Source organism: Bufo bufo, chromosome 5 (assembly GCF_905171765.1).
Source record: "Bufo bufo chromosome 5, aBufBuf1.1, whole genome shotgun sequence".
Classification (NCBI taxonomy): Eukaryota; Metazoa; Chordata; class Amphibia; order Anura; family Bufonidae; genus Bufo; species Bufo bufo.
The window spans coordinates 24,322,209-24,349,807 of record NC_053393.1 but is presented as its reverse complement, the minus strand read 5'-3'; the positions used below and the strand labels follow the sequence as shown (position 1 = coordinate 24,349,807).

The 27,599-nt window shown below is 44.2% G+C and overlaps 1 protein-coding gene across 1 annotated transcript in view; it reads right to left on the bottom strand.

Moving 5' to 3' along the window:
• Positions 1-27,316, bottom strand: part of LOC121002363 (serine/threonine-protein phosphatase 6 regulatory ankyrin repeat subunit A-like) — a 104,863-nt gene extending 77,547 nt beyond the window's left edge. The window contains exons 1-2 of the mRNA XM_040433828.1: positions 27,200-27,316; positions 13,240-13,341 (exon numbers count right to left, since the gene is read on the bottom strand). Of these exons, the coding sequence (XP_040289762.1) occupies positions 13,240-13,341; positions 27,200-27,316 (219 nt within the window). The remainder of the gene's footprint in view (positions 1-13,239; positions 13,342-27,199) is intronic.
• Positions 27,317-27,599: the final 283 nt, after the last annotated feature.

The window sequence follows — 27,599 nt, the reverse complement described above, 5'->3', positions numbered from 1 at the left end:
GCAGTGCCTCCATACTAATGCCAGACACCCACTGCTCACATACCAGTGCCAGACACCCACTGCTCACATACCAGTGCCAGACACCTTGTGTTACCTTACCAGTGCCAGATACCCAGTTCTCCCATACCAGTGCTAGAATCCAGTGTTCTCTTGCCAGTTCCATACACCCAGTGGTCCCTTACCAGTACCAGACAACCAGTGCCTCCATACCAATGCCAAACACCCAGTGCCTCCATACCAATGCCAGACACCCAGTGCCTCCATACCAATGCCAGACACCCAGTGCTCCCTTACCAATTCCATACACCCAGTGCTCCCTTACCAGTTCCAGAGACCTAGTGCCTCCATACCAGTACCAGACACCCAGTGTTCCTATACCAGTGCCAGAAAACCAGTGCCTCCATACCAGTGCCAGAGACCCAGTGCCTCCATACCAGTGCCAGACACCCAGTGCTCCCATACTAATGCCAGACACTCAGTGCCTCCATACCAGTACCATACAGTCAGTGGCCCCATATTAGTGCCAGACACCCAGTACCCTCATACCACTTCCAGACACCATACGCCCTGATACCTGTGCCAGAGACCCAGTGCCCCCATATCAGTTTCAGTCACTTAGCCCCCCATACTAGTGCTAGAGACCTTGTGCCCCCATATATAGTGCTGATGCACCCTGTAACCAGCATGCTGCACACCAGTCCTCTCCAGTCACCAGCACTGATGCTGCTTCCTTCCATTTGACAGCCATATCATTCTGATTTATGAGCCGACAGATATGGCGGTGTCCTGGCGGCTGGTGGCGTGTGTGGCCCCTGAACTGCAGGTTGTGCACCCCTGACACAGGCCAGTGTCGTAGCCGTAGCTATTTTTGCGGTCCGCAAATTACAGATCCACAAAACACGGATACTGGCCGAGTGTGTTCTGCATTTTGCTTAGACCTTTGCCTCTGTTATTGGGGGTCCCCATGTAAGTCAGATACAGTCAGGTCCCCCCCGGTGACGTTTTTAGCGCAGGTGACAACCGTTCTGTTGTTAGTTAACCCTTCAGTGTCATACACTCCTGTTCACCTACTTGAAAAGAATGTGAAATATTTCTACCATTGATTTTAGGTCGATGACTGGAGCGTAGCCGGGATCCTAAGGGATGGTTAACCCCATCTCTGCTGGATTCTGGCTCCGCCAATATCAGGACCCAACAGCTTCATTATCAGACAGTAACCATTGTGACTGGGGTATCTAATCCTATCATGTGTGATACAGTCTGCTGAGCTGTGTATCTAATCCTGTCATGTGTGATACTGACTGCTGAGCTGTGTATCTAATCCTATCCTGTGTGATACTGACTGCTGAGCTGTGTATCTAATCCAATCATGTGTGATACTGTCTGCTGAGCAGTGTATCTAATCTTATCATGTGTGATACTATCTGCTGAGCTGTGTATCTAATCCTGTCATGTGTGATACTGTCTTCTAAACAGTGTATATAATCCTATCATGTGGGATACTGTCTGCTGAGCTATGTATCTAATCCTGTCCTGTGTTATACTGTCTGCTGAGCTGTGTATCTAATCCTATCCTGTGTGATACTGTCTGCTGAGCTGTGTATCTAATCCTATCCTGTGTTATACTGTCTGCAGAACTGTGTATCTAATCCTATCATGTGTGATACTGTCTGCTGAGCTGTGTATCTAATCCTATCCTGTGTGATACTGTCTGCTGAGCTGTGTATCTGATCCTATCCTGTGTGATACTGTCCGCTGAGCTGTGTATCTAATCCTATCCTGTGTTATACTGTCTGCAGAACTGTGTATCTAATCCTATCCTGTGTGATACTGTCTGCTGAGCTGTGTATCTAATCTTATCCTGTGTGATACTGTCTGCTGAGCTGTGTGTCTTATCATATCCTGTGTGATACTGTCTGCTGAGCTGTGTATCTAATCCTATCCTGTGTGATACTGTCTGCTGAGCTGTGTATCTAATCCTATCCTGTGTGATACTGTCTGCTGTGCTGTGTATCTAATCCTATCCTGTGTGATACTGTCTGCTGAGCTGTGTATCTAACCCTATCCTGTGTGATACTGTCTGCTGAGCTGTGTATCTGATCCTATCCTGTGTGATACTGTCTGCAGAGCTGTGTATCTAATCCTATCCTATGTGATACTGTCTGCTGAGCTGTGTATCTAATCCTATCCTGTGTGATACTGTCTGCTGAGCTGTGTATCTAATCCTATCCTGTGTTATACTGTCTGCAGAACTGTGTATCTAATCCTGTCCTGTGTGATACTGTCTGCTGAGCTGTGTATCTAATCCTATCCTGTGTGATACTGTCTGCTGAGCTGTGTATCTAATCCTATCCTGTGTGATACTGTCTGCTGAGCTGTGTATCTAATCCTATCCTGTGTGATACTGTCTGCAGAGCTGTGTATCTAATCCTCTCCTGTGTGATACTGTCTGCTGAGCTGTGTATCTAATCCTATCTTGTGTGATACTGTCTGCTGAGCTGTGTATCTAATCCTACCAGATACTGACTGCTGAGCTGTGTATCTAATCCTATCCTGTGTGATACTGTCTGCTGAGCTGTGTATCTAATCCTATCCTGTGTGATACTGTCTGCTGAGCTGTGTATCTAATCCTATCCTGTGTGATACTGTCTGCTGAGCTGTGTATCTAATCCTATCCTGTGTGATACTGTCTGCTGAGCTGTGTATCTAATCCTATCCTGTGTGATACTGCCTGCTGAGCTGTGTATCTAATCCTGTGTGATACTGTCTGCTGAGCTGTGTATCTAATCCTATCCTGTGTGATACTATCTGCTGAGCTGTGTATCTAATCCTATCCTGTGTGATACTGTCTGCTAAACTGCTGTATCTAATCCTATGTGATACTGTCTGCTGAGCTGTGTATCTAATCCTATCCTGTGTGATACTGTCTGCTGAGCTGTGTATCTAATCCTATCCAGTGTGATACTGTCTGCTGAGCTGTGTATCTAATCCTATCCTGTGTGATACTGTCTGCTGAGCTGTGTATCTAATCCTGTCCTGTGTGATACTGTCTGCTGAGCTGTGTATCTAATCCTGTGTGATACTGTCTGCTGAGCTGTGTATCTAATCCTATCCTGTGTGATACTGTCTGCTGAGCTGTGTATCTAATCCTGTCCTGTGTGATACTGTCTGCTGAGCTGTGTATCTAATCCATCCTGTGTGACACTGTCTGCTGAGCTGTGTATCTAATCCTGTCCTGTGTGATACTGTCTGCTGAGCTGTGTATCTAATCCTGTCCTGTGTGATACTGTCTGCTGTGCTGTGTATCTAATCATATAATGTGTGATACTGCCTGCTGAGCTGTGTATCTAATCCTATCCTGTGTGATACTGTCTGCTGAGCTGTGTATCTAATCCTATCCTGTGTGATACTGTCTGCTGAGCTGTGTATCTAATCCTATCCTGTGTGATACTGTCTGCTGAGCTATGTATCTAATCCTATCCTGTGTGATACTGTCTGCTGAGCTATGTATCTAATCCTGTCCTGTGTGATACTGTCTGCTGAGCTGTGTATCTAATCCTATCCTGTGTGATACTGTCTGCTGAGCTGTGTATCTAATCCTATCCTGTGTGATACTGTCTGCTGAGCTGTGTATCTAATCCTATCCTGTGTGATACTGTCTGCTGAGCTGTGTATCTAACCCTATCCTGTGTGATACTGTCTGATGAGCTGTGTATCTAATCCTATCCTGTGTGATACTGTCTGCTGAGCTGTGTATCTAATCCATCCTGTGTGACACTGTCTGCTGAGCTTTGTATCTAATCCTGTCCTGTGTGATACTGTCTGCTGAGCTGTGTATCTAATCCTATCCTGTGTGATACTGACTGCTGAGCTGTGTATCTAATCCTGTCCTGTGTGATACTGTCTGCTGTGCTGTGTATCTAATCCTATAATGTGTGATACTGCCTGCTGAGCTGTGTATCTAATCCTATCCTGTGTGATACTGTCTGCTGAGCTGTGTATCTAATCCTATCCTGTGTGATACTGTCTGCTGAGCTGTGTATCTAATCCTATCCTGTGTGATACTGTATGCTGAGCTGTGTATCTAATCCTATCCTGTGTGATACTGTCTGCTGAGCTATGTATCTAATCCTGTCCTGTGTGATACTGTCTGCTGAGCTATGTATCTAATCCTGTCCTGTGTGATACTGTCTGCTGAGCTGTGTATCTAATCCTATCCTGTGTGATACTGTCTGCTGAGCTGTGTATCTAATCCTGTCCTGTGGGATACTGTCTGCTGAGCTGTGTATCTAATCCTATCCTGTGTGATACTGTCTGCTGAGCTGTGTATCTAATCCATCCTGTGTGACACTGTCTGCTGAGCTGTGTATCTAATCCTATCCTGTGTGATACTGTCTGCTGAGCTGTGTATCTAATCCTATCCTGTGTGATACTGTCTGCTGAGCTGTGTATCTAATCCTATCCTGTGTGATACTGTCTGCTGAGCTGTGTATCTAATCCTGTCCTGTGTGATACTGTCTGCTGAGCTGTGTATCTAATCCTATCCTGTGTGATACTGTCTGCTGAGCTGTGTATCTAATACTATCCTGTGTGATACTGTCTGCTGAGCTGTGTATCTAATCCTATCCTGTGTGATACTGTCTGCTGAGCTGTGTATCTAATCCTGTCCTGTGTGATACTGTCTGCTGAGCTGTGTATCTAATCCTATCCTGTGTGATACTGTCTGCTGAGCTGTGTATCTAATCCTGTCCTGTGTGATACTGTCTGCTGAGCTATGTATCTAATCCTATCCTGTGTGATACTGTCTGCTGAGCTGTGTATCTAATCCTATCCTGTGTGATACTGTCTGCTGAGCTGTGTATCTAATCCTATCCTGTGTGATACTGTCTGCTGAGCTATGTATCTAATCCTATCCTGTGTGATACTGTCTGCTGAGCTATGTATCTAATCCTGTCCTGTGTGATACTGTCTGCTGAGCTGTGTATCTAATCCTATCCTGTGTGATACTGTCTGTTGAGCTGTGTATCTAATCCTGTCCTGTGTGATACTGTCTGCTGAGCTATGTATCTAATCCTGTCCTGTGTGATACTGTCTGCTGAGCTGTGTATCTAATCCTGTGTGATACTGTCTGCTGAGCTGTGTATCTAATCCTATCCTGTGTGATACTGTCTGCTGAGCTGTGTATCTAATCCTGTCCTGTGTGATACTGTCTGCTGAGCTGTGTATCTAATCCATCCTGTGTGACACTGTCTGCTGAGCTGTGTATCTAATCCTATCCTGTGTGATACTGTCTGCTGAGCTGTGTATCTAATCCTGTCCTGTGTGATACTGTCTGCTGAGCTGTGTATCTAATCCTGTCCTGTGTGATACTGTCTGCTGTGCTGTGTATCTAATCCTATAATGTGTGATACTGCCTGCTGAGCTGTGTATCTAATCCTATCCTGTGTGATACTGTCTGCTGAGCTGTGTATCTAATCCTGTCCTGTGTGATACTGTCTGCTGAGCTATGTATCTAATCCTGTCCTGTGTGATACTGTCTGCTGAGCTATGTATCTAATCCTATCCTGTGTGATACTGTCTGCTGAGCTGTGTATCTAACCCTATCCTGTGTGATACTGTCTGCTGAGCTATGTATCTAATCCTGTCCTGTGTGATACTGTCTGCTGAGCTGTGTATCTAATCCTATCATGTGGGATACTGTCTGCTGAGCTGTGTATCTAATCCTGTCCTGTGTGATACTGTCTGCTGAGCTGTGTATCTAATCCTATCCTGTGTGATACTGTCTGCTGAGCTGTGTATCTAATCCTGTCCTGTGTGATACTGTCTGCTGAGCTGTGTATCTAATCCTATCCTGTGTGATACTGTCTGCTGAGCTGTGTATCTAATCCTGTCCTGTGGGATACTGTCTGCTGAGCTGTGTATCTAATCCTCTCCTGTGTGATACTGTCTGCTGAGCTGTGTATCTAATCCTATCCTGTGTGATACTGTCTGCTGAGCTGTGTATCTAATCCTATCCTGTGTGATACTGTCTGCTGAGCTGTGTATCTAATCCTATCCTGTGTGATACTGTCTGCTGAGCTGTGTATCTAATCCTATCCTGTGTGATACTGTCTGCTGAGCTGTGTATCTAATCCTATCCTGTGTGATACTGTCTGCTGAGCTGTGTATCTAATCCTATCCTGTGTGATACTGTCTGCTGAGCTGTGTATCTAATCCTATCCTGTGTGATACTGTCTGCTGAGCTGTGTATCTAATCCTATCCTGTGTGATACTGTCTGCTGAGCTGTGTATCTAATCCTATCCTGTGTGATACTGCCTGCTGAGCTGTGTATCTAATCCTGTGTGATACTGTCTGCTGAGCTGTGTATCTAATCCTATCCTGTGTGATACTATCTGCTGAGCTGTGTATCTAATCCTATCCTGTGTGATACTGTCTGCTAAACTGCTGTATCTAATCCTATGTGATACTGTCTGCTGAGCTGTGTATCTAATCCTATCCTGTGTGATACTGTCTGCTGAGCTGTGTATCTAGTCCTATCCTGTGTGATACTGTCTGTTGAGCTGTGTATCTAATCCTGTCCTGTGTGATACTGTCTGCTGAGCTGTGTATCTAATCCTATCCTGTGTGATACTGTCTGCTGAGCTGTGTATCAAATCCTATCCTGTGTGATACTGTCTGCTGAGCTGTGTATCTAATCCTGTCCTGTGTGATACTGTCTGCTGAGCTGTGTATCTAATCCTGTGTGATACTGTCTGCTGAGCTGTGTATCTAATCCTGTCCTGTGTGATACTGTCTGCTGAGCTGTGTATCTAATCCTGTCCTGTGTGATACTGTCTGCTGAGCTGTGTATCTAATCCTGTCCTGTGTGATACTGTCTGCTGAGCTGTGTATCTAATCCTATCCTGTGTGATACTGTATGCTGAGCTGTGTATCTAATCCTATAATGTGTGATACTGCCTGCTGAGCTGTGTATCTAATCCTATCCTGTGTGATACTGTCTGCTGAGCTGTGTATCTAATCCTATCCTGTGTGATACTGCCTGCTGAGCTGTGTATCTAATCCTATCCTGTGTGATACTGTCTGCTGAGCTGTGTATCTAATCCTATCCTGTGTGATACTGTCTGCTGAGCTGTGTATCTAATCCTATCCTGTGTGATACTGTCTGCTGAGCTATGTATCTAATCCTATCCTGTGTGATACTGTCTGCTGAGCTATGTATCTAATCCTGTCCTGTGTGATACTGTCTGCTGAGCTGTGTATCTAATCCTATCCTGTGTGATACTGTCTGCTGAGCTGTGTATCTAATCCTGTCCTGTGTGATACTGTCTGCTGAGCTGTGTATCTAATCCTATCCTGTGTGATACTGTCTGCTGAGCTGTGTATCTAATCCATCCTGTGTGACACTGTCTGCTGAGCTTTGTATCTAATCCTATCCTGTGTGATACTGTCTGCTGAGCTGTGTATCTAATCCTGTCCTGTGTGATACTGTCTGCTGAGCTGTGTATCTAATCCTGTCCTGTGTGATACTGTCTGCTGTGCTGTGTATCTAATCCTATAATGTGTGATACTGCCTGCTGAGCTGTGTATCTAATCCTATCCTGTGTGATACTGTCTGCTGAGCTGTGTATCTAATCCTATCCTGTGTGATACTGTCTGCTGAGCTGTGTATCTAATCCTATCCTGTGTGATACTGTCTGCTGAGCTGTGTATCTAATCCTATCCTGTGTGATACTGTCTGCTGAGCTGTGTATCTAATCCTATCCTGTGTGATACTGTATGCTGAGCTGTGTATCTAATACTATCCTGTGTGATACTGTCTGCTGAGCTGTGTATCTAATCCTATCCTGTGTGATACTGTCTGCTGAGCTATGTATCTAATCCTGTCCTGTGTGATACTGTCTGCTGAGCTGTGTATCTAATCCTATCCTGTGTGATACTGTCTGCTGAGCTGTGTATCTAATCCTGTCCTGTGGGATACTGTCTGCTGAGCTGTGTATCTAATCCTATCCTGTGTGATACTGTCTGCTGAGCTGTGTATCTAATCCTATCCTGTGTGATACTGTCTGCTGAGCTGTGTATCTAATCCTATCCTGTGTGATACTGTCTGCTGAGCTGTGTATCTAATCCTGTCCTGTGTGATACTGTCTGCTGAGCTGTGTATCTAATCCTGTCCTGTGTGATACTGTCTGCTGAGCTGTGTATCTAATCCTGTCCTGTGTGATACTGTCTGCTGTGCTGTGTATCTAATCCTATAATGTGTGATACTGCCTGCTGAGCTGTGTATCTAATCCTATCCTGTGTGATACTGTCTGCTGAGCTGTGTATCTAATCCTATCCTGTGTGATACTGTCTGCTGAGCTGTGTATCTAATCCTATCCTGTGTGATACTGTCTGCTGAGCTGTGTATCTAATCCTATCCTGTGTGATACTGTCTGCTGAGCTGTGTATCTAATCCTATCCTGTGTGATACTGTCTGCTGAGCTATGTATCTAATCCTATCCTGTGTGATACTGTCTGCTGAGCTATGTATCTAATCCTGTCCTGTGTGATACTGTCTGCTGAGCTGTGTATCTAATCCTATCCTGTGTGATACTGTCTGCTGAGCTGTGTATCTAATCCTGTCCTGTGTGATACTGTCTGCTGAGCTGTGTATCTAATCCTATCTTGTGTGATACTGTCTGCTGAGCTGTGTATCTAATCCTATCCTGTGTGATACTGTCTGCTGAGCTGTGTATCTAATCCTGTCCTGTGTGATACTGTCTGCTGAGCTGTGTATCTAATCCTATCTTGTGTGATACTGTCTGCTGAGCTTTGTATCTAATCCTGTCCTGTGTGATACTGTCTGCTGAGCTGTGTATCTAATCCTGTCCTGTGTGATACTGTCTGCTGTGCTGTGTATCTAATCCTATAATGTGTGATACTGCCTGCTGAGCTGTGTATCTAATCCTATCCTGTGTGATACTGTCTGCTGAGCTGTGTATCTAATCCTATCCTGTGTGATACTGTATGCTGAGCTGTGTATCTAATACTATCCTGTGTGATACTGTCTGCTGAGCTGTGTATCTAATCCTATCCTGTGTGATACTGTCTGCTGAGCTATGTATCTAATCCTGTCCTGTGTGATACTGTCTGCTGAGCTGTGTATCTAATCCTATCCTGTGTGATACTGTCTGCTGAGCTGTGTATCTAATCCTGTCCTGTGGGATACTGTCTGCTGAGCTGTGTATCTAATCCTATCCTGTGTGATACTGTCTGCTGAGCTGTGTATCTAATCCTATCCTGTGTGATACTGTCTGCTGAGCTGTGTATCTAATCCTGTCCTGTGTGATACTGTCTGCTGAGCTGTGTATCTAATCCTGTCCTGTGTGATACTGTCTGCTGTGTATCTAATCCTATAATGTGTGATACTGCCTGCTGAGCTGTGTATCTAATCCTATCCTGTGTGATACTGTCTGCTGAGCTGTGTATCTAATCCTATCCTGTGTGATACTGTCTGCTGAGCTGTGTATCTAATCCTATCCTGTGTGATACTGTCTGCTGAGCTGTGTATCTAATACTATCCTGTGTGATACTGTCTGCTGAGCTGTGTATCTAATCCTATCCTGTGTGATACTGTCTGCTGAGCTATGTATCTTATCCTGTCCTGTGTGATACTGTCTGCTGAGCTGTGTATCTAATCCTATCCTGTGTGATACTGTCTGCTGAGCTGTGTATCTAATCCTGTCCTGTGGGATACTGTCTGCTGAGCTGTGTATCTAATCCTATCCTGTGTGATACTGTCTGCTGAGCTGTGTATCTAATCCTATCCTTTTGTGATACTGTCTGCTGAGCTGTGTATCTAATCCTATCCTGTGTGATACGGTCTGCTGAGCTGTGTATCTAATCCTATCCTGTGTGATACTGTCTGCTGAACTGTGTATCTAATCCATCCTGTGTGACACTGTCTGCTGAGCTGTGTATCTAATCCTATCCTGTGTGATACTGTCTGCTGAGCTGTGTATCTAATCCTGTCCTGTGTGATACTGTCTGCTGAGCTGTGTATCTAATCCTGTCCTGTGTGATACTGTCTGCTGTGCTGTGTATCTAATCCTATAATGTGTGATACTGCCTGCTGAGCTATGTATCTAATCCTATCCTGTGTGATACTGTCTGCTGAGCTGTGTATCTAATCCTATCCTGTGTGATACTGTCTGCTGAGCTGTGTATCTAATCCTATCCTGTGTGATACTGTCTGCTGAGCTATGTATCTAATCCTATCCTGTGTGATACTGTCTGCTGAGCTATGTATCTAATCCTGTCCTGTGTGATACTGTCTGCTGAGCTATGTATCTAATCCTATCCTGTGTGATACTGTCTGCTGAGCTATGTATCTAATCCTGTCCTGTGTGATACTGTCTGCTGAGCTGTGTATCTAATCCTATCCTGTGTGATACTGTCTGCTGAGCTGTGTATCTAATCCTATCCTGTGTGATACTGTCTGCTGAGCTATGTATCTAATCCTATCCTGTGTGATACTGTCTGCTGAGCTGTGTATCTAATCCTATCCTGTGTGATACTGTCTGCTGAGCTGTGTATCTAATCCTGTCCTGTGGGATACTGTCTGCTGAGCTGTGTATCTAATCCTGTCCTGTGTGATACTGTCTGCTGAGCTGTGTATCTAATCCTATCCTGTGTGATACTGTCTGCTGAGCTGTGTATCTAATCCTGTCCTGTGGGATACTGTCTGCTGAGCTGTGTATCTAATCCTATCCTGTGTGATACTGTCTGCTGAGCTGTGTATCTAATCCTATCCTGTGTGATACTGTCTGCTGAGCTGTGTATCTAATCCTATCCTGTGTTATACAGTCTGCTGAGCTGTGTATCTAATCCTATCCTGTGTGATACTGACTGCTGAGCTGTGTATCTAATCCTGTCCTGTGTGATACTGTCTGCTGAGCTGTGTATCTAATCCTATCGTGTGTGATACTGTCTGCTGAGCTGTGTATCTAATCCTATCCTGTGTGATACTGTCTGCTGAGCTGTGTATCTAATCCTATCGTGTGTGATACTGTCTGCGGAGCTGTGTATCTAATTCTATCCTGTGTGATACTGTCTGCTGAGCTGTGTATCTAATCCTGTCCTGTGTGATACTGACTGCTGAGCTGTGTATCTAATCCTATCCTGTGTGATACTGCCTGCTGAGCTGTGTATCTAATCCTATTTTGTGTGATACTGTCTGCTGAGCTGTGTATCTAATCCTATCCTGTGTGATACTGACTGCTGAGCTGTGTATCTAATCCTATCCTGTGTGATACTGTCTGCTGAGCTGTGTATCTAATCCTGTCCTGTGTGATACTGTCTACTGAGCGGTGTATCTAATCCTATCCTGTGTGATACTGTCTGCTGAGCTGTGTATCTAATCCTATCCTGTGTGATACTGTCTGCTGAGCTGTGTATCTAATCCTATCCTGTGTGATACTGTCTGCTGAGCTGTGTATCTAATCCTATGTGATACTGTCTGCTGAGCTGTGTATCTAATCCTATCCTGTGTGATACTGTCTGCTGAGCTGTGTATCTAATCCTGTCCTGTGTGATACTGTCTGCTGAGCTGTGTATCTAATCCTGTCCTGTGTGATACTGTCTGCTGAGCTGTGTATCTAATCCTATCCTGTGTGATACTGTCTGCTGAGCTGTGTATCTAATCCTGTCCTGTGTGATACTGTCTGCTGAGCTGTGTATCTAATCCTGTCCTGTGTGATACTGTCTGCTGAGCTGTGTATCTAATCCTGTCCTGTGTGATACTGTCTGCTGAGCTGTGTATCTAATCCTGTCCTGTGTGATACTGTCTGCTGAGCTGTGTATCTAATCCTGTCCTGTGTGATACTGTCTGCTGAGCTGTGTATCTAATCCTATCCTGTGTGATACTGTCTGCTGAGCTGTGTATCTAATCCTATCATGTGTGATACTGTCTGCTGAGCTGTGTATCTAATCCTATCCTGTGTGATACTGTCTGCTGAGCTGTGTATCTAATCCTATCCTGTGTGATACTGTCTGCTGAGCTGTGTATCTAATCCTATGTGATACTGTCTGCTGAGCTGTGTATCTAATCCTATCCTGTGTGATACTGTCTGCTGAGCTGTGTATCTAATCCTGTCCTGTGTGATACTGTCTGCTGAGCTGTGTATCTAATCCTGTCCTGTGTGATACTGTCTGCTGAGCTGTGTATCTAATCCTATCCTGTGTGATACTGTCTGCTGAGCTGTGTATCTAATCCTGTCCTGTGTGATACTGTCTGCTGAGCTGTGTATCTAATCCTGTCCTGTGTGATACTGTCTGCTGAGCTGTGTATCTAATCCTGTCCTGTGTGATACTGTCTGCTGAGCTGTGTATCTAATCCTGTCCTGTGTGATACTGTCTGCTGAGCTGTGTATCTAATCCTGTCCTGTGTGATACTGTCTGCTGAGCTGTGTATCTAATCCTATCCTGTGTGATACTGTCTGCTGAGCTGTGTATCTAATCCTATCATGTGTGATACTGTCTGCTGAGCTGTGTATCTAATCCTATCCTGTGTGATACTGTCTGCTGAGCTGTGTATCTAATCCTGTCCTGTGTGATACTGTCTGCTGAGCTGTGTATCTAATCCTATCCTGTGTGATACTGTCTGCTGAGCTGTGTATCTGATCCTGTCCTGTGTGATACTGTCTGCTGAGCTGTGTATCTAATCCTATCCTGTGTGATACTGTCTGCTGAGCTGTGTATCTAATCCTGTCCTGTGTGATACTGTCTGCTGAGCTGTGTATCTAATCCTGTCCTGTGTGATACTGTCTGCTGAGCTTTGTATCTAATCCTGTCCTGTGTGATACTGTCTGCTGAGCTGTGTATCTAATCCCACCAGATACTGTTACACCAGGCAGCACTGTCTACAATCTCTTCAGGAAAAAAGTTGTAAAAGTTTGTTGTGTTGTAGTCCCTGGAGAAACAGCAGGAGGTCCTCAATGAAAGGTCATCTCCAAGGCCGAGCGAGGACTGATGTAGTTCACCTCACATGTGTGAGGCCAAGAAACAATGTAACGAGCAGGAGGAGTGAAATACTGCACTGTATAGCAGAGAGGGGGGTGATAGATAGGATAGATAGATAGATAGATAGATAGATAATAGATAATAGATAGATATAGAGCAATCATTGTGTATCGTCCCTCAGTCTGCAGTATTTGGCGTTCCCTTCACTGTGTATAATGGCCTCCGTCCTCACTACTCGCCTGTGTCTTCTCCTGAAGACTGACTCCCAGGTCGAGGAATCGTTCCACTATGGACAGCCGGTTCTCTCTCACAGCGATCATGAATGGAGTCAGACCAGAAACCTGAAGATACAAAAAAAATAATAATCATAAAATACACAAATAACAGAGAGCGAAGTATCAGAAAAATATAATGTGCAATTATGAAGCCCCCACAAGATAAATAGATATAAGACATATAGGGAATTCCACAGAACTTCCCAAATGAGAATAAGGCCTCTTTCACACTACAGTATGTCCATTTCAGTGTTTTGCGTTCCGTTTTTCACGGATCCGTTGTCCCGTTTTTGGGTTCCTTTGTGTCTCCGTTTCCGTTCAGTATGTCCGCAAAAACCTTTCAGTATGGTTTCCGTATGGTTCCCGTATACGGTCCGTTTTTCACGGATCAAAAACGGAAGCCACCTGTATTTGTGCTCAGCCAAAGTTTGGCAACAAGAAACACATGGCCACAGTGGGCTGGGCCTAGCATTTGTTAATGACGGATCCGCAAAAAACGGATGACATACGGATGACATACGGATGCCTTCCGTATGCATTCCGTTTTTTTTGCGGACCCATTGACTTTAATGGAGCCACGGACCGTGATTTGCGGACAAACATAGGACATGTTCTATCTTTCCACGGCACGGAAATACTGAAATACTGAAACGGAATGCACACGGAGACACTTCAGTATTTTTTGCTGAACCATTGAAATGAATGGTTCAGTATCTGTTCCGTATACTGAACTCAAAAAACGTCCAGTATACTGAACGCAAAATACTGTAGTGTGAAAGAGGCCTAAAAAGGAGTAAATTTCAATCACCAAACAGCAACGTTCCGGTCCAGTCACTGGGACCTTTCTCAAGCAGTGACATTATACATAGGACCTCTGTGCGTATAAATAGGATATTCAATATAACTCATTAATTAGGGCTCTTTCACACTTGTGTTCTTTTCTTCCGGCATAGAGTTCCGTCGTCGGGGCTCTATGCCGGAAGAATCCTGATCAGTTTTATCCTAATGCATTCTGAATGGAGAGAAATCCGTTCAGGATGCATCAGGATGTCTTCAGTTCCGGACCAGAAAGTTTTTTGGCCGGAGAAAATACCGCACCATGCTGCGCTTTTTGCTCCGGTCAAAAATCCTGAACACTTGCCGCAAGGCCGGATCCGGAATTAATGCCCATTGAAAGGCATTGATCCGGATCCGGCCTTAAGCTAAACGTCGTTTCGGCGCATTACCGGATCCGACGTTTAGCTTTTTCTGAATGGTTACTATGGTACCCAGGACGCTATTAAAGTCCTGGGTGCCATAGTAGTAGTGGGGAGCGGGGGAGCAGTATACTTACAGTCCGTGCGGCTCCCGGGGCGCTCCAGAGTGACGTCAGGGCGCCCCAAGCGCATGGATCATGTGATCACATGGATCACGTCATCCATGCGCATGGGGCGCTCTGACGTCACTCTGGAGCGCCCCGGGAGCCGCACGGACTGTAAGTATACTGCTCCCCCGCTCCCCGCTCCTACTATGGCAACCAGGACTTTAATAGCGTCCTGGCTGCCATAGTAACACTGAACGCATTAGGAAGACGGTTCCGTCTTCAAATGCTTTCAGTACACTTGCGTTTTTCCGGATCCGGCGTGTAATTCCGGCAAGTGGAGTACACGCCGGATCCGGACAACGCAAGTGTGAAAGAGGCCTTAACTAGAGATGTCGCAAACATAAAATTTACCGTTCGCGAACGGCGAACGCGAATTTCCACAAATGTTCGCGAACCGGGCGAACCGCCATAGACTTTAATAGACAGGCGAATTTTAAAACCCACAGGGACTCTTTCTGGCCACAATAGTGATGGAAAAGTTGTTTCAAGGGGACTAACACCTGCACTGTGGCATGCCGGAGGGGGATCCATGGCAAAACTCCCATGGAAAATTACGTAGTTGACGCAGAGTGTGGTAAGTTGAATTCGCAATGCGATTAATATAACCTGCATTAATCGCATTGCGATTACAACTTAGATCTGAGTTCATAATGGTTGTATTGGTCGCGCCGTCACGTGGTAAAGGGGGACGGGGGTGTGACTGGAGCCTGGTGAGTGGTGGGGCGCCGCGGCAGCTGCCCTGCAGGAGCCTCTGGTGCCGGGTGGAGGAGGTAGGTAGAGCAGCTCTGACTTTATAATTATTGTAATAATACCCCAATAATAATAAGTTAATAACCTAACCCCATTCATAAATTACAGGTGGATTATTATAGAGACGGCCCCAGGCCAGGAGACATAAGTGGTTGGGTTGAACTGTGGGCTGGGGCCACCCGGCCACATTTACTAATCTTTGCTCAGGGGGCCCTCATAAATATACACCCACATGGTGTGGACTGGTCATTTTTACTAAGGAATATAGTTTAAACGTTTATGTGCAAAAGAGAAAATAAGAAGTCAGCTCCAATCAGATATCTGCACATAGACCAAGACTCTGGGTCTATGCAGATATCTGATTGGAGCTGACTTAGTGACTTCTTTTTTTTCTCTTTATCTCTTTATTATGGCTTCGGGGGGGGGGGGGGGCAGGGGTGACACAATTTTCTACCGCACCGGGTGACACCAGCCATAGCAACGCCAACCATTAGGAGCCCAGCTCTAAGTTGAATTCGCAATGCGATTAATATAACCTGTATTAATCGCATTGCGATTACAACTTAGTCAACTTTGTGACACTGCAGCTTCAGAATGAATCTAAGATGGATGCTGTCCAGGAGGTGGGAGGGTCTGGGAGGGAGGGTATGCTGCTGATTGGCTGGAATGTGTCTGCTGACTGTGAGGTACAGGGTCAAAGTTTGCTCAATGATGACGTATAGGGGGCGGACCGAACATCGCATATGTTCGCCCGTCGCGGTGAACGCGAACAAGCAATGTTCGCCGGGAACTATTCGCCGGCGAATAGTTCAGGACATCTCTATAATTAACATGATTATAGATAAATGGTGCAAATACATGATTCAAATATAAGTATACAGTGATATAGAGATATACATAACTGTAAATACTCAGTATTTCTCATGATTATTGTATTGTGGCAAAATTCATAAAATATACTAATCACCAATTATAGATTAAAAAAGTGCACGTGTTATATTAAAAACAGATGATTAAAAACATAAATGTGTGGACACTTAGCCAGCATGGACCCCGGTGCATCAGATGGTATTCGGCGTGGTAAACAGCTCAGTGCGCATGCGCGAACCACGCGCACACTTCAGCGTGACAGTCAACACACTGCGCAGGCTTGAGTAATGCGCACACTTCAAATGGAGTGCATGAGTGAAGCGCACATGTGACCATCGGGTCCGATCACGTGACTCTGCTCGTAGACATCTCCAAGGAGTCCATCAGTGAAAGGCTCATGTGATCTATTAAATCACATGACCAAAGGTATCGTAACAACTGTCAAACAGAATTACAAATAGAAATATGTTCCGATTGACAAAGGGCAATATTTATCAAAACGACAGAAGTATATTATTATAAGATTATCAGACACCAGGGGAAAGCCACAAAATACTATTGTACTATGTCAGTGGTATTAAAGACAAAATAGTATAGATGTGATAGATGAAATAAATCGTACTCTCCGGTCATATCAAGTGTGACCAGAATATTTCCAGTGTTAGGCCTCTTGCACACGAACGTGTTCGCCCCGCGGTCGTGCTGCGGCCTGCAAATTGCGGGCCACACTGCACAAACACCCACCGTGGGGCAGCCGCAGCGGATCGCGGACCCATTCACTTTAATGGGTCCGCGATCCGGCCGTTTCGAAAAAAGATAGGACATGTTCTATCTTTTTGCGGAACGGAAGTACGGGACGAAACCCCACGGAAGCACTCCGTAGTGCTTCTGTAGGGTTCCGTTCCGTGCTTCCATTCCGCATGTCTGGGTTTGCGGACCCATTGAAGTGAATGGTGCGGAATGCACACGGAACGGTGCCCTTTTATTGCATTACGTTCGTGTGTAATGAGCCTAAGATAGATAGGGTTAACCCCATTCAGTCACAACCAATAACAGAATAAAACGGTGATAGGTGGAGTCATCCGCAGCCAGTCACACATCAGAGGGGAGCACTAGTCACTCACCATCTGAAAATCGGACGTTGAACATAACTGTGAAAACCTCACTTCCCCTTCATTTTAACCTAAATTATGTATAAAAAATGGTCGTCCCTGTAACTAGTGGATTGCCCCATATATTCCCCACAATAGGCTCCAATGGTAAGCCTCCACTGCGTCATACATTGCCTGTCCAAAAAAAAAGTCGCCACCAAAAAAAAGCTTTTAGCTTTGATTACGGCACGCATTCGCTGTGGCGTTGTTTCGATAAGCTTCTGCAATGTCACAAGATTTATTTCCATCCGATGTTGCATTAATTTTTCACCAAGATCTTGCATTGATGATGGTGGAGTCTGACCGCTGCGCGAAGCCTTCTCCAGCACATCCCAAAGATTCTCAATGGGGTTAAGGTCTGGACTCTGTGGTGGCCAATCCATGTGTGACAATGATGTCTCATGCTCCCTGAACCACTCTTTCACAATTTGAGCCTGATGAATCCTGGCATTGTCCTCTTGGAATATGCCCGTGCCATCAGGGAAGAACAAATCCATTGATGGAATAACCTGGTCCTTCAGTATGTTCAGGTAGTCGCTGACCTCATTCTTGGAGCACATACTGTTGGTAAACCTAGACCTGACCAACTGCAGCAACCCCAGATCATAGCACTGCCGACCACAGGCTGGTACAGTAGGCACTAGGCATGATGGGGGCATCACTTCATCTGCCTCTCTTCTTACCCTGATGCGCCCATCACTCTGGAACAGGGTAAATCTGGACTCATCAGACCACATCACCTTCTTCCATTGCTCCAGAGTCCAATCTTTATGCTCCCGAGCAAATTGAAGCCTTTTTTTCTGGTTTCCTCACTGATCAGTGGTTTTCTTACGGCTACACAACTGTTCAGTCCAAATCCCTTGAGTTCCCTTCGCATTGTGCGTGTGGAAATGCTCTTACTTTCACTATTAAACGTAGCCCTGAGTTCTATTACTTTCACTATTAAACATAGCCCTGAGTTCTACTGTTGTTTTTCTTCGATTTGATTTCACCGAACGCCAATCATTCAGGATTTATTTTCCCGCCACATTTCTTCCTTGGATACGATGGGTCCCCGCTATCCTTCCAGTTTTTAAAAAGCGTTGGGCAGTTCTTAATCCAATTTTAGTAGTTTCTGCCATCTGTTTTCTCTGCTTGATGCCAATGATTTGACCCTTCTCAATCAGACTAACATCTTCTCCACGACCACGAGATGTGGCTTTCAACATGGTTGTTTAAGAAATGAGAAGCAACTCATTGCACCAGTTGGGGTTAAATAACTTGTTGCCAGCTGAAAGATAATCGCCCGTGCAGTAATTATCCAATAGGAGGCTCAGAACTATTTGCTTCGTTAAATCCAGGTGGCGACTTTTTTTTTGGACAGGCAGTGTATATTCAGGAAAATGTTATTAGTAAGGAATCACTAAAGATACTTGATCACCGTATGTATAGAATATTTATTGCATTCTCCCATGTCTGAAATCAAAAAAAGGCAAATTTGCCTGTTACATATTATATAGCTCACCACTGCCAAGCACAACACATTAAAGAGACACCTCAATTAAATATGATAATTTTATATTGTACAGGGGTCCATGTTGGTTGTAGATTCTTGTGTCCACAGTCATACAAAAAACCCAGTAATCTAGCGATATTACTAAACATAGAGCCTGAGACAATCGGTCTCCCAGGGGGGTCGGTAAGACCTTTGTGTATTTTGAGCAATAAATAAAGCTCAGGTGTTGGATGTGTAATAGACAAGAAATCTCTCAACTTCATGTCAATCAACCCTCCTTGTAAACCTTATCTAATAGGGTTTTAATTTGTTTTTCTATCCTCCATTTTGGATCATATGATAATTTTTGATAAAACATCTGTGTCCCGGAGAGTATGATTTATTTCATCTATCACATCTATACTATTTTGTCTTTAATACCACTGACATAGTATAATAGTATTTTGTGGCTTTTCTGTCGTTTTGATAAATATTGCCCTATGTCAATCACAACATATTTCTATTTGTAATTATGTTTGATAGTTGTTGCGATACCTTCGAAAATGCATCCGTCTGTCTTCCGTATCCGTTCCGTTTTTGCGGAACCATCTATTGAAAATGTTATGCCCAGCCCAAATTTTTTCTATGTAATTACTGTATACTGTATATGGCATACGGAAAAACGGAACTGAAAAACGGAAAAGGAAACACAACGGAAACAACACACGTGCACTTTTTTAATCTATAACACCGCGCAACAATGATTTTGCTACTGAGAGAAAAACATGTGATTTATACTAAAATGAGCGCGCTGATTCCAAATAGGAACTCAGAATTGGCCTGACACGTCTAGATTTTAACCCCTTAAGGATCCTGGGATTTTCCATTTTTGCGTTTTCATTTTTCACTCCCCGCCTTCCCATAGTCCTAACTTTTCATTTTTCCATTCACATAGCCTTATGAGGGCTTATTTTTTGCGGGACAAGTTTTACTTTCTAATGGCACCATTTAAGGTTGCATACCATGTAGAAGGAAGCAGTAAAAAATTCCAAATGGGGTAGAATTGGGAAAAAATGCAATTCAGATAAAGTTTTTTTGTTTTGTTTGTTTTTTACACTGTACACTCTGCGGTAAAATTGTCTTTTTATCTTCATTCTCCAGGTCAGTACGGTTACAACGATACCACACTCGTATAATTTTTCTTGCGTTTTAATACAGAAAAAAAATATTAAACCTTTGAGGAATTTTTTATTTTTATTTTTATAACCATATTCTGACCCCTATAACTTTTTAGTAGTTATGTGTACGGGGCTGTGTGAGGGCTCATTTTTTGTGGGACGATCTGTTCTTTTCAGTGATACCAATTTAAAGTGTGTGCGACTTTTTGATCACTTTTTATTAAAAAATTATTGGGTAGTTGAAGTGACAAAAAATGGCAAATTGGCTGTTTTTATTTTTTTCCCATTACGCAATTTTCTGTATGCCATTAATATTGTTATATTTTAATAGTATGGGCATTTTCGCACACGGCTAAGCCCGTGATGTTTATTTTTTTTATTGTTTATTGTTGTATTTGCAAAAACATTTTTTACTTTTTTAAGTCACCTTGGGTGACAATAACTGCCTATTGTGTTCATTGATGCCTATATAGACACCATTGAACACTTCATTTGCACTATACCAATACAATGCTGCCACCTAGTGGCCTGTATTGGTATAGTCATCTAATAGGCACCGAAGCCTGCTTGAGTCTTCAGCCTATTAGATCAATGTAACAGGTTCCCCGATCTCAGCCGGGGAACACTGTTACCGGAGCAAAAGTGCGCGACTTCCGCATGTCACGGACGTTCTCGGCAGGTACCAGGAGATCGGAGAGACTGGCAACCCGTGGGTTAAATTGACAAGTTCCCTGTGGATCTTATTGTGTCTGTGTTTTGGTGTCTGCCCCACCCCTTGCTTCAGGTGTTGCTTGTTGGTAATTTACTTTTCCCATAAGTAGCCGCTTCTCACTCTTGGAGGTGCGGTTTATAGATGTTCTTCCTGCCTTCTAACTAGTTGGTCGGTTGTACTCTGTGCTGCTTCTGGAGTTGCCCGTTTTCTACTTTCAGCTAAGTCTTGTCTTTTCTTATTGTTTTGTGTTTGTTATATTCCCTGTTGTTTGTATCTGGGCCTGAGACAGAGAATTCCATTCGTCCATCTGGGGAGGAATGGGTTGTCTCTGGTCCTAACCTCATTCCAGGGCCTTATAGGGATATAAAGGCCTAGGTATCCTGCATATGGATATTCCTACCTTTAAGGTCTATTCATATTGATAGGTAGTTAGGGCCCGGATTAGGGTTGTTTAGGAGGTGACCTGCTCCTTCCCTAGTTTCCAGGCCCAGTTACTATTCCCCTTCCCTCCTGTGTTTAGTGTGAAGTTTTTCCCCCACACTGATCGTGACACCGGACTGCGCAGATGCCATGGTCACATTTGACCACGGCACCTGAAAGGAAAAATCATAAGGCTGATCGCATACATGTGCCGCGGGTCTCTGCTATTTAAAATAGCAGAAACCCAGCGGCTATGGCGCCCGCTGCACGTGCGAACGGGCGCCATGTTTGGGTCCTTAAAGGGTTAAGTTATACATGCAAAGCCTATTCAGTTATAATATTAATGCATTATACTGGAGATATTCCAATGGACTTGTCCAGACCTGTCCGGACGCACTCAGGCTGATGTCAGCAGTAAGTATATAAGGCAAGCTGGACAGATTTTGATAAAGTGATCTGTTACAGTGCTATCAGTTTTGAAACTTAAGATTGATATACGCAAATGTGTTAACAATCCAGACAATTTCTGCTACATATGTGGCAAATACACTACTTATGATCAGCGCAAGAATCTGACAAAGCGAGTGAGTCTTGCAGCTCGGGATGCATTTGTGCTAGTAGTGCAGAACTTCCTTGGGAACAGACGAGCTGCAAACTATGCTGAATTAGTAGACAACATGCCTACAGCATATGAACAACTTGGCTGCCGAATGTCATTGAAAGTGCATTTCTTACATTCCTATCTTGACTTTTTCCCACCCAATTTGGGACACATAAGTGACAAACATGGAGAGCGGTTCCATAAAGATATTTCTCCAATGGAGAACAGGTATCAAGGCCGCTGGAATCTTTCTGTAGTATAACGGGGCCCCGTTTCTGGTGCAGGTCCTGACTGAGCGGCTCCGCGGTGGTTCTGTGATGTAAAATGTTGGCGGTGAGTCACTAGGAGATGAGGAAACTCCGCACTCAGGACGTTCTGCCGTTGGCCGGGCTCCAGTTATAAACAACTAGGGTTTCAGGTTCGGTTACAATGACTCGGCCGGATTTTGTTTCATGGCGTTTATCGCAGTCATCTCTTCCGTCTGGTTCCAGGAATGTTTGGCGGTGGTAGAGGACCTCACACGTGAAGGACACCCAGGGGTGTGAGGATTATCAGCAGTGAGACTTCTAATAAGCATCATTTCTGCTGATTGCGTTCAGGCATTAAAGGGTGGTATTATTATGTTTGGGCACCATATGGATGTATTATTTTAGCACATTATGGTAGCACTTTTCAGACATTGCATGATTGTATTATTTAGGCACTGCATGCAGGCATTGTACGGTGGTATCTGGGTGCTGTATGGCAATATCATTTTTCAATCATAGGCCAGTATTATTTGGGCACTATATGGATGCATTATTTTTATACATTATGGTGATATTATTCAGGCATTGTATGGTTCTGTTATTTGGGCACCGTATGGCGGTATTAATCAAGTGAATTACGGTGGCATTATACAGACATTGTCGGGTAGTAATTTCATTTCACTCCATGCCAATATCATTTTGAAACTGTAGGGCGATATTATTTGCATACCATATAGATGTATTAGTTAAAAGCATCATGGCAGTATGATGTAGGTAACGGTAGGGTAGGGCGCTGTATGGCAGCATGAGCACATTATAGTGGTGTTATTTAGGTGCTGTATGTTGGTGTTATTCGGGCAGTATATTGTAGTATTATTGGACGTTGTATGGCAGCATGAGCACATTATAGTGGTGTTATTCAGGCTCTGTACACTGGTGTTATTCGGGCAGTATATTGCAGTATTATTGGGCGCTGTATGGCAGCATGAGCACATTATAGTGGTGTTATTTAGGCAGTATATTGCAGTATTATTGGGCGCTGTATGGCAGCATGAGCACATTATAGTGGTGTTATTTAGGTGCTGTATGTTGGTGTTATTCGGGCAGTATATTGTAGTATTATTGGACGTTGTATGGCAGCATGAGCACATTATAGTGGTGTTATTTAGGCAGTATATTGCAGTATTATTGGGCGCTGTATGGCAGCATGAGCACATTATAGTGGTGTTATTTAGGTGCTGTATGTTGGTGTTATTCGGGCAGTATATTGTAGTATTATTGGACGTTGTATGGCAGCATGAGCACATTATAGTGGTGTTATTTAGGCGCTGGATGCTGGTGTTATTTAGGCAGTATATTGTAGTATTATTGGATGTTGTATGGCAGCATGAGCACATTATAGTGGTGTTATTCAGGCTCTGTACACTGGTGTTATTCGGGCAGTATCGTGTAGTATTATTGGGCGCTGTATGGCAGCATGAGCACATTATAGTGGTGTTATTTAGGCTCTGTACACTGGTGTTATTCGGGCAGTATCGTGTAGTATTATTGGGCGCTGTATGGCAGCATGAGCACATTATAGTGGTGTTATTTAGGTGCTGTATGTTGGTGTTATTCGGGCAGTATATTGTAGTATTATTGGACGTTGTATGGCAGCATGAGCACATTATAGTGGTGTTATTTAGGCTCTGTACACTGGTGTTATTCGGGCAGTATATTGTAGTATTATTGGGCGCTGTATGGCAGCATGAGCACATTATAGTGGTGTTATTTAGGTGCTGTATGTTGGTGTTATTCGGGCAGTATATTGTAGTATTATTGGACGTTGTATGGCAGCATGAGCACATTATAGTGGTGTTATTTAGGCTCTGTACACTGGTGTTATTCGGGCAGTATATTGTAGTATTATTGGGCGCTGTATGGCAGCATGAGCACATTATAGTGGTGTTATTTAGGTGCTGTATGTTGGTGTTATTCGGGCAGTATATTGTAGTATTATTGGACGTTGTATGGCAGCATGAGCACATTATAGTGGTGTTATTCAGGCTCTGTACACTGGTGTTATTCGGGCAGTATATTGCAGTATTATTGGGCGCTGTATGGCAGCATGAGCACATTATAGTGGTGTTATTTAGGCAGTATATTGCAGTATTATTGGGCGCTGTATGGCAGCATGAGCACATTATAGTGGTGTTATTTAGGTGCTGTATGTTGGTGTTATTCGGGCAGTATATTGTAGTATTATTGGACGTTGTATGGCAGCATGAGCACATTATAGTGGTGTTATTTAGGCAGTATATTGCAGTATTATTGGGCGCTGTATGGCAGCATGAGCACATTATAGTGGTGTTATTTAGGTGCTGTATGTTGGTGTTATTCGGGCAGTATATTGTAGTATTATTGGACGTTGTATGGCAGCATGAGCACATTATAGTGGTGTTATTTAGGCGCTGGATGCTGGTGTTATTTAGGCAGTATATTGTAGTATTATTGGATGTTGTATGGCAGCATGAGCACATTATAGTGGTGTTATTCAGGCTCTGTACACTGGTGTTATTCGGGCAGTATCGTGTAGTATTATTGGGCGCTGTATGGCAGCATGAGCACATTATAGTGGTGTTATTTAGGCTCTGTACACTGGTGTTATTCGGGCAGTATCGTGTAGTATTATTGGGCGCTGTATGGCAGCATGAGCACATTATAGTGGTGTTATTTAGGTGCTGTATGTTGGTGTTATTCGGGCAGTATATTGTAGTATTATTGGACGTTGTATGGCAGCATGAGCACATTATAGTGGTGTTATTTAGGCTCTGTACACTGGTGTTATTCGGGCAGTATATTGTAGTATTATTGGGCGCTGTATGGCAGCATGAGCACATTATAGTGGTGTTATTTAGGTGCTGTATGTTGGTGTTATTCGGGCAGTATATTGTAGTATTATTGGACGTTGTATGGCAGCATGAGCACATTATAGTGGTGTTATTTAGGCTCTGTACACTGGTGTTATTCGGGCAGTATATTGTAGTATTATTGGGCGCTGTATGGCAGCATGAGCACATTATAGTGGTGTTATTCAGGCTCTGTACACTGGTGTTATTCGGGCAGTATATTGCAGTATTATTGGGCGCTGTATGGCAGCATGAGCACATTATAGTGGTGTTATTTAGGCAGTATATTGCAGTATTATTGGGTGCTGTATGGCAGCATGAGCACATTATAGTGGTGTTATTTAGGCAGTATATTGCAGTATTATTGGGCGCTGTATGGCAGCATGAGCACATTATAGTGGTGTTATTTAGGTGCTGTATGTTGGTGTTATTCGGGCAGTATATTGTAGTATTATTGGACGTTGTATGGCAGCATGAGCACATTATAGTGGTGTTATTTAGGCTCTGTACACTGGTGTTATTCGGGCAGTATCGTGTAGTATTATTGGGCGCTGTATGGCAGCATGAGCACATTATAGTGGTGTTATTTAGGCTCTGTACACTGGTGTTATTCGGGCAGTATCGTGTAGTATTATTGGGCGCTGTATGGCAGCATGAGCACATTATAGTGGTGTTATTCAGGCGCTGTACGCTGGTGTTATTCAGGCAGTATCGTGTAGTATTATTGGGTACTTTATGGCTGCAGTACTTGAGCACACTATGGTGTTAATATTCAGACACTATACAGTGGTATCTGGGTTCTGTATCGCAATATCATTTGGAAACTATGTGGCAGTATTATTTTTGCACTGTTATAAAGGTTGCAATGTTTTTTTTAAGTTATTACTTTCTTAACCTTTAGGAATGAGTTTTATATACTTTTCTACAATCATCTGATAATCGTGCGCTTATTAGTCACAGTAAAATGGCAACCTCACTGCAACCCTGAACTAGTCCTACCCACACAGCTGATGGTTCGTTACAGTGTATCAGCCTGGCATTCAGGCCAGCAAAATGACACTTTTCTGCTGTGTTGTGCTTATGAAGGACACCTATGCTGACACCATGTAACAAACCTCAGCTGTGAGACGGTATCAGCGTCTGTATGTGAATACCAATGTTTCTATTCACTGACAGCAAGGAGAGATCCTTCCTGAACTATTTGTGTGTCTTTTCTACAGCCGCAATAGACAAACAATCTGTTTATCGATCAGCAAACCATCTGAGAATACCGATCTGTGCGGCCAGTTCAAGTTTGGTAGGATATGCTGGGAGTTGTAGTTCTATGACTATCAATGCTGCATAATTCTCTTAATCTGACATGAATGGAATCAATAAGAAGAGGTGTAACGAGGCACAATCTTTTCCCAGTTGCCAGTGCTGGTGTTCTGGGGAGCAGAGTGGCCCTTGGGCCCCTTTAGGCACTGCAGAAATTGCAACTCCCTAAAGTCTGGAACTGAGAAATGTTTGTATTAGGAAACTGCTTAAATAGCAACTCCCTAATATGATGTTCTCATGGGACCACCGGTAATCTTATGGTGCTTGTCGATGGACCATGGGGGCAATCAGAGGTATAATAGGACCGCACGTTTGTAGTGGTTACGACTGCTGGGTCCCCACTAATTGCTAGATCAGGGGCCCCCAATCCTTCAGCATGGCCACAACATTTTCCATACAAGTCTATGGGAGATACGGAAACCTCCGATCGATGATTGGGGAACCCATTAGATTGAAAAATTACTTTAAGAGAATTGCATAAATAATAACACCCTAATAAAATGGGATTGCGGTTCTGCTTGGCGATTAGAGCAGGGAACTGCATAAACAGCACCTACGTCATTCAGTATTAGGACTCGTCGATCGGCCGTCCTGTGCATCGGGGACCCTAAGGCGCGGGCACCACCCGTGCGGATTCCGCAGACGGATCCGGACTCATTCGACTTGAATAGGTCCGTGGTCTGTCCGCACCACAAAAAAGTACTGCATGCACTACCTTTTTCGCTGTGCGGAGGCACAGACAGAAACCCCCGCGGAAGCGCTCTGTGGTGCTTCCGTGGCGCTCCATGCCTCCGTTGCGGACCTATGCTGCATCCGTGTATTGCAGACCCGCTGCATAAATAATAGCACTCTAGTCTGCCTGGGTAGAAAATTGCATAAATAGCAACTACATAAAAAGACGTATAAATGATCGCTATATTCTGTCTAATGAAGAGAAAATTAGGTCACCCACTGGGTCGGTTTCGGAGGCTCCTAGATCGCCTTTGTCGATCCCTTTCAGCGTCTGCTCCAGGGTGATCCACTCGCCTCTGGCGGCCAGCTGCAGGATCCTGCTCTCGGCCTGTGACATGTTGCGGAGCCCTCAGAGCTGCGTGTCCCTGCGGTGCGGCATGTGTGTGCGGTGTGAGCGCCTGTGCAGTCTTGGCAGGAGGTAACAATGACCCCTCCACATCCTCCTCTATTGACTCAGACTCCCAATCGCAGGCACTGACCCGGCCCGGCTCTGCCAGACGCCTCCAGCTCCTCCTGCGTAGCTTGGTTACCTTGGCACTGGACTCTTTTTAGATGGGGGGTGGAGGAATTTGGCATTTTCTCGCAGAAAGAAAGAAAGAAAGTATCTGCCACTTTAAGAG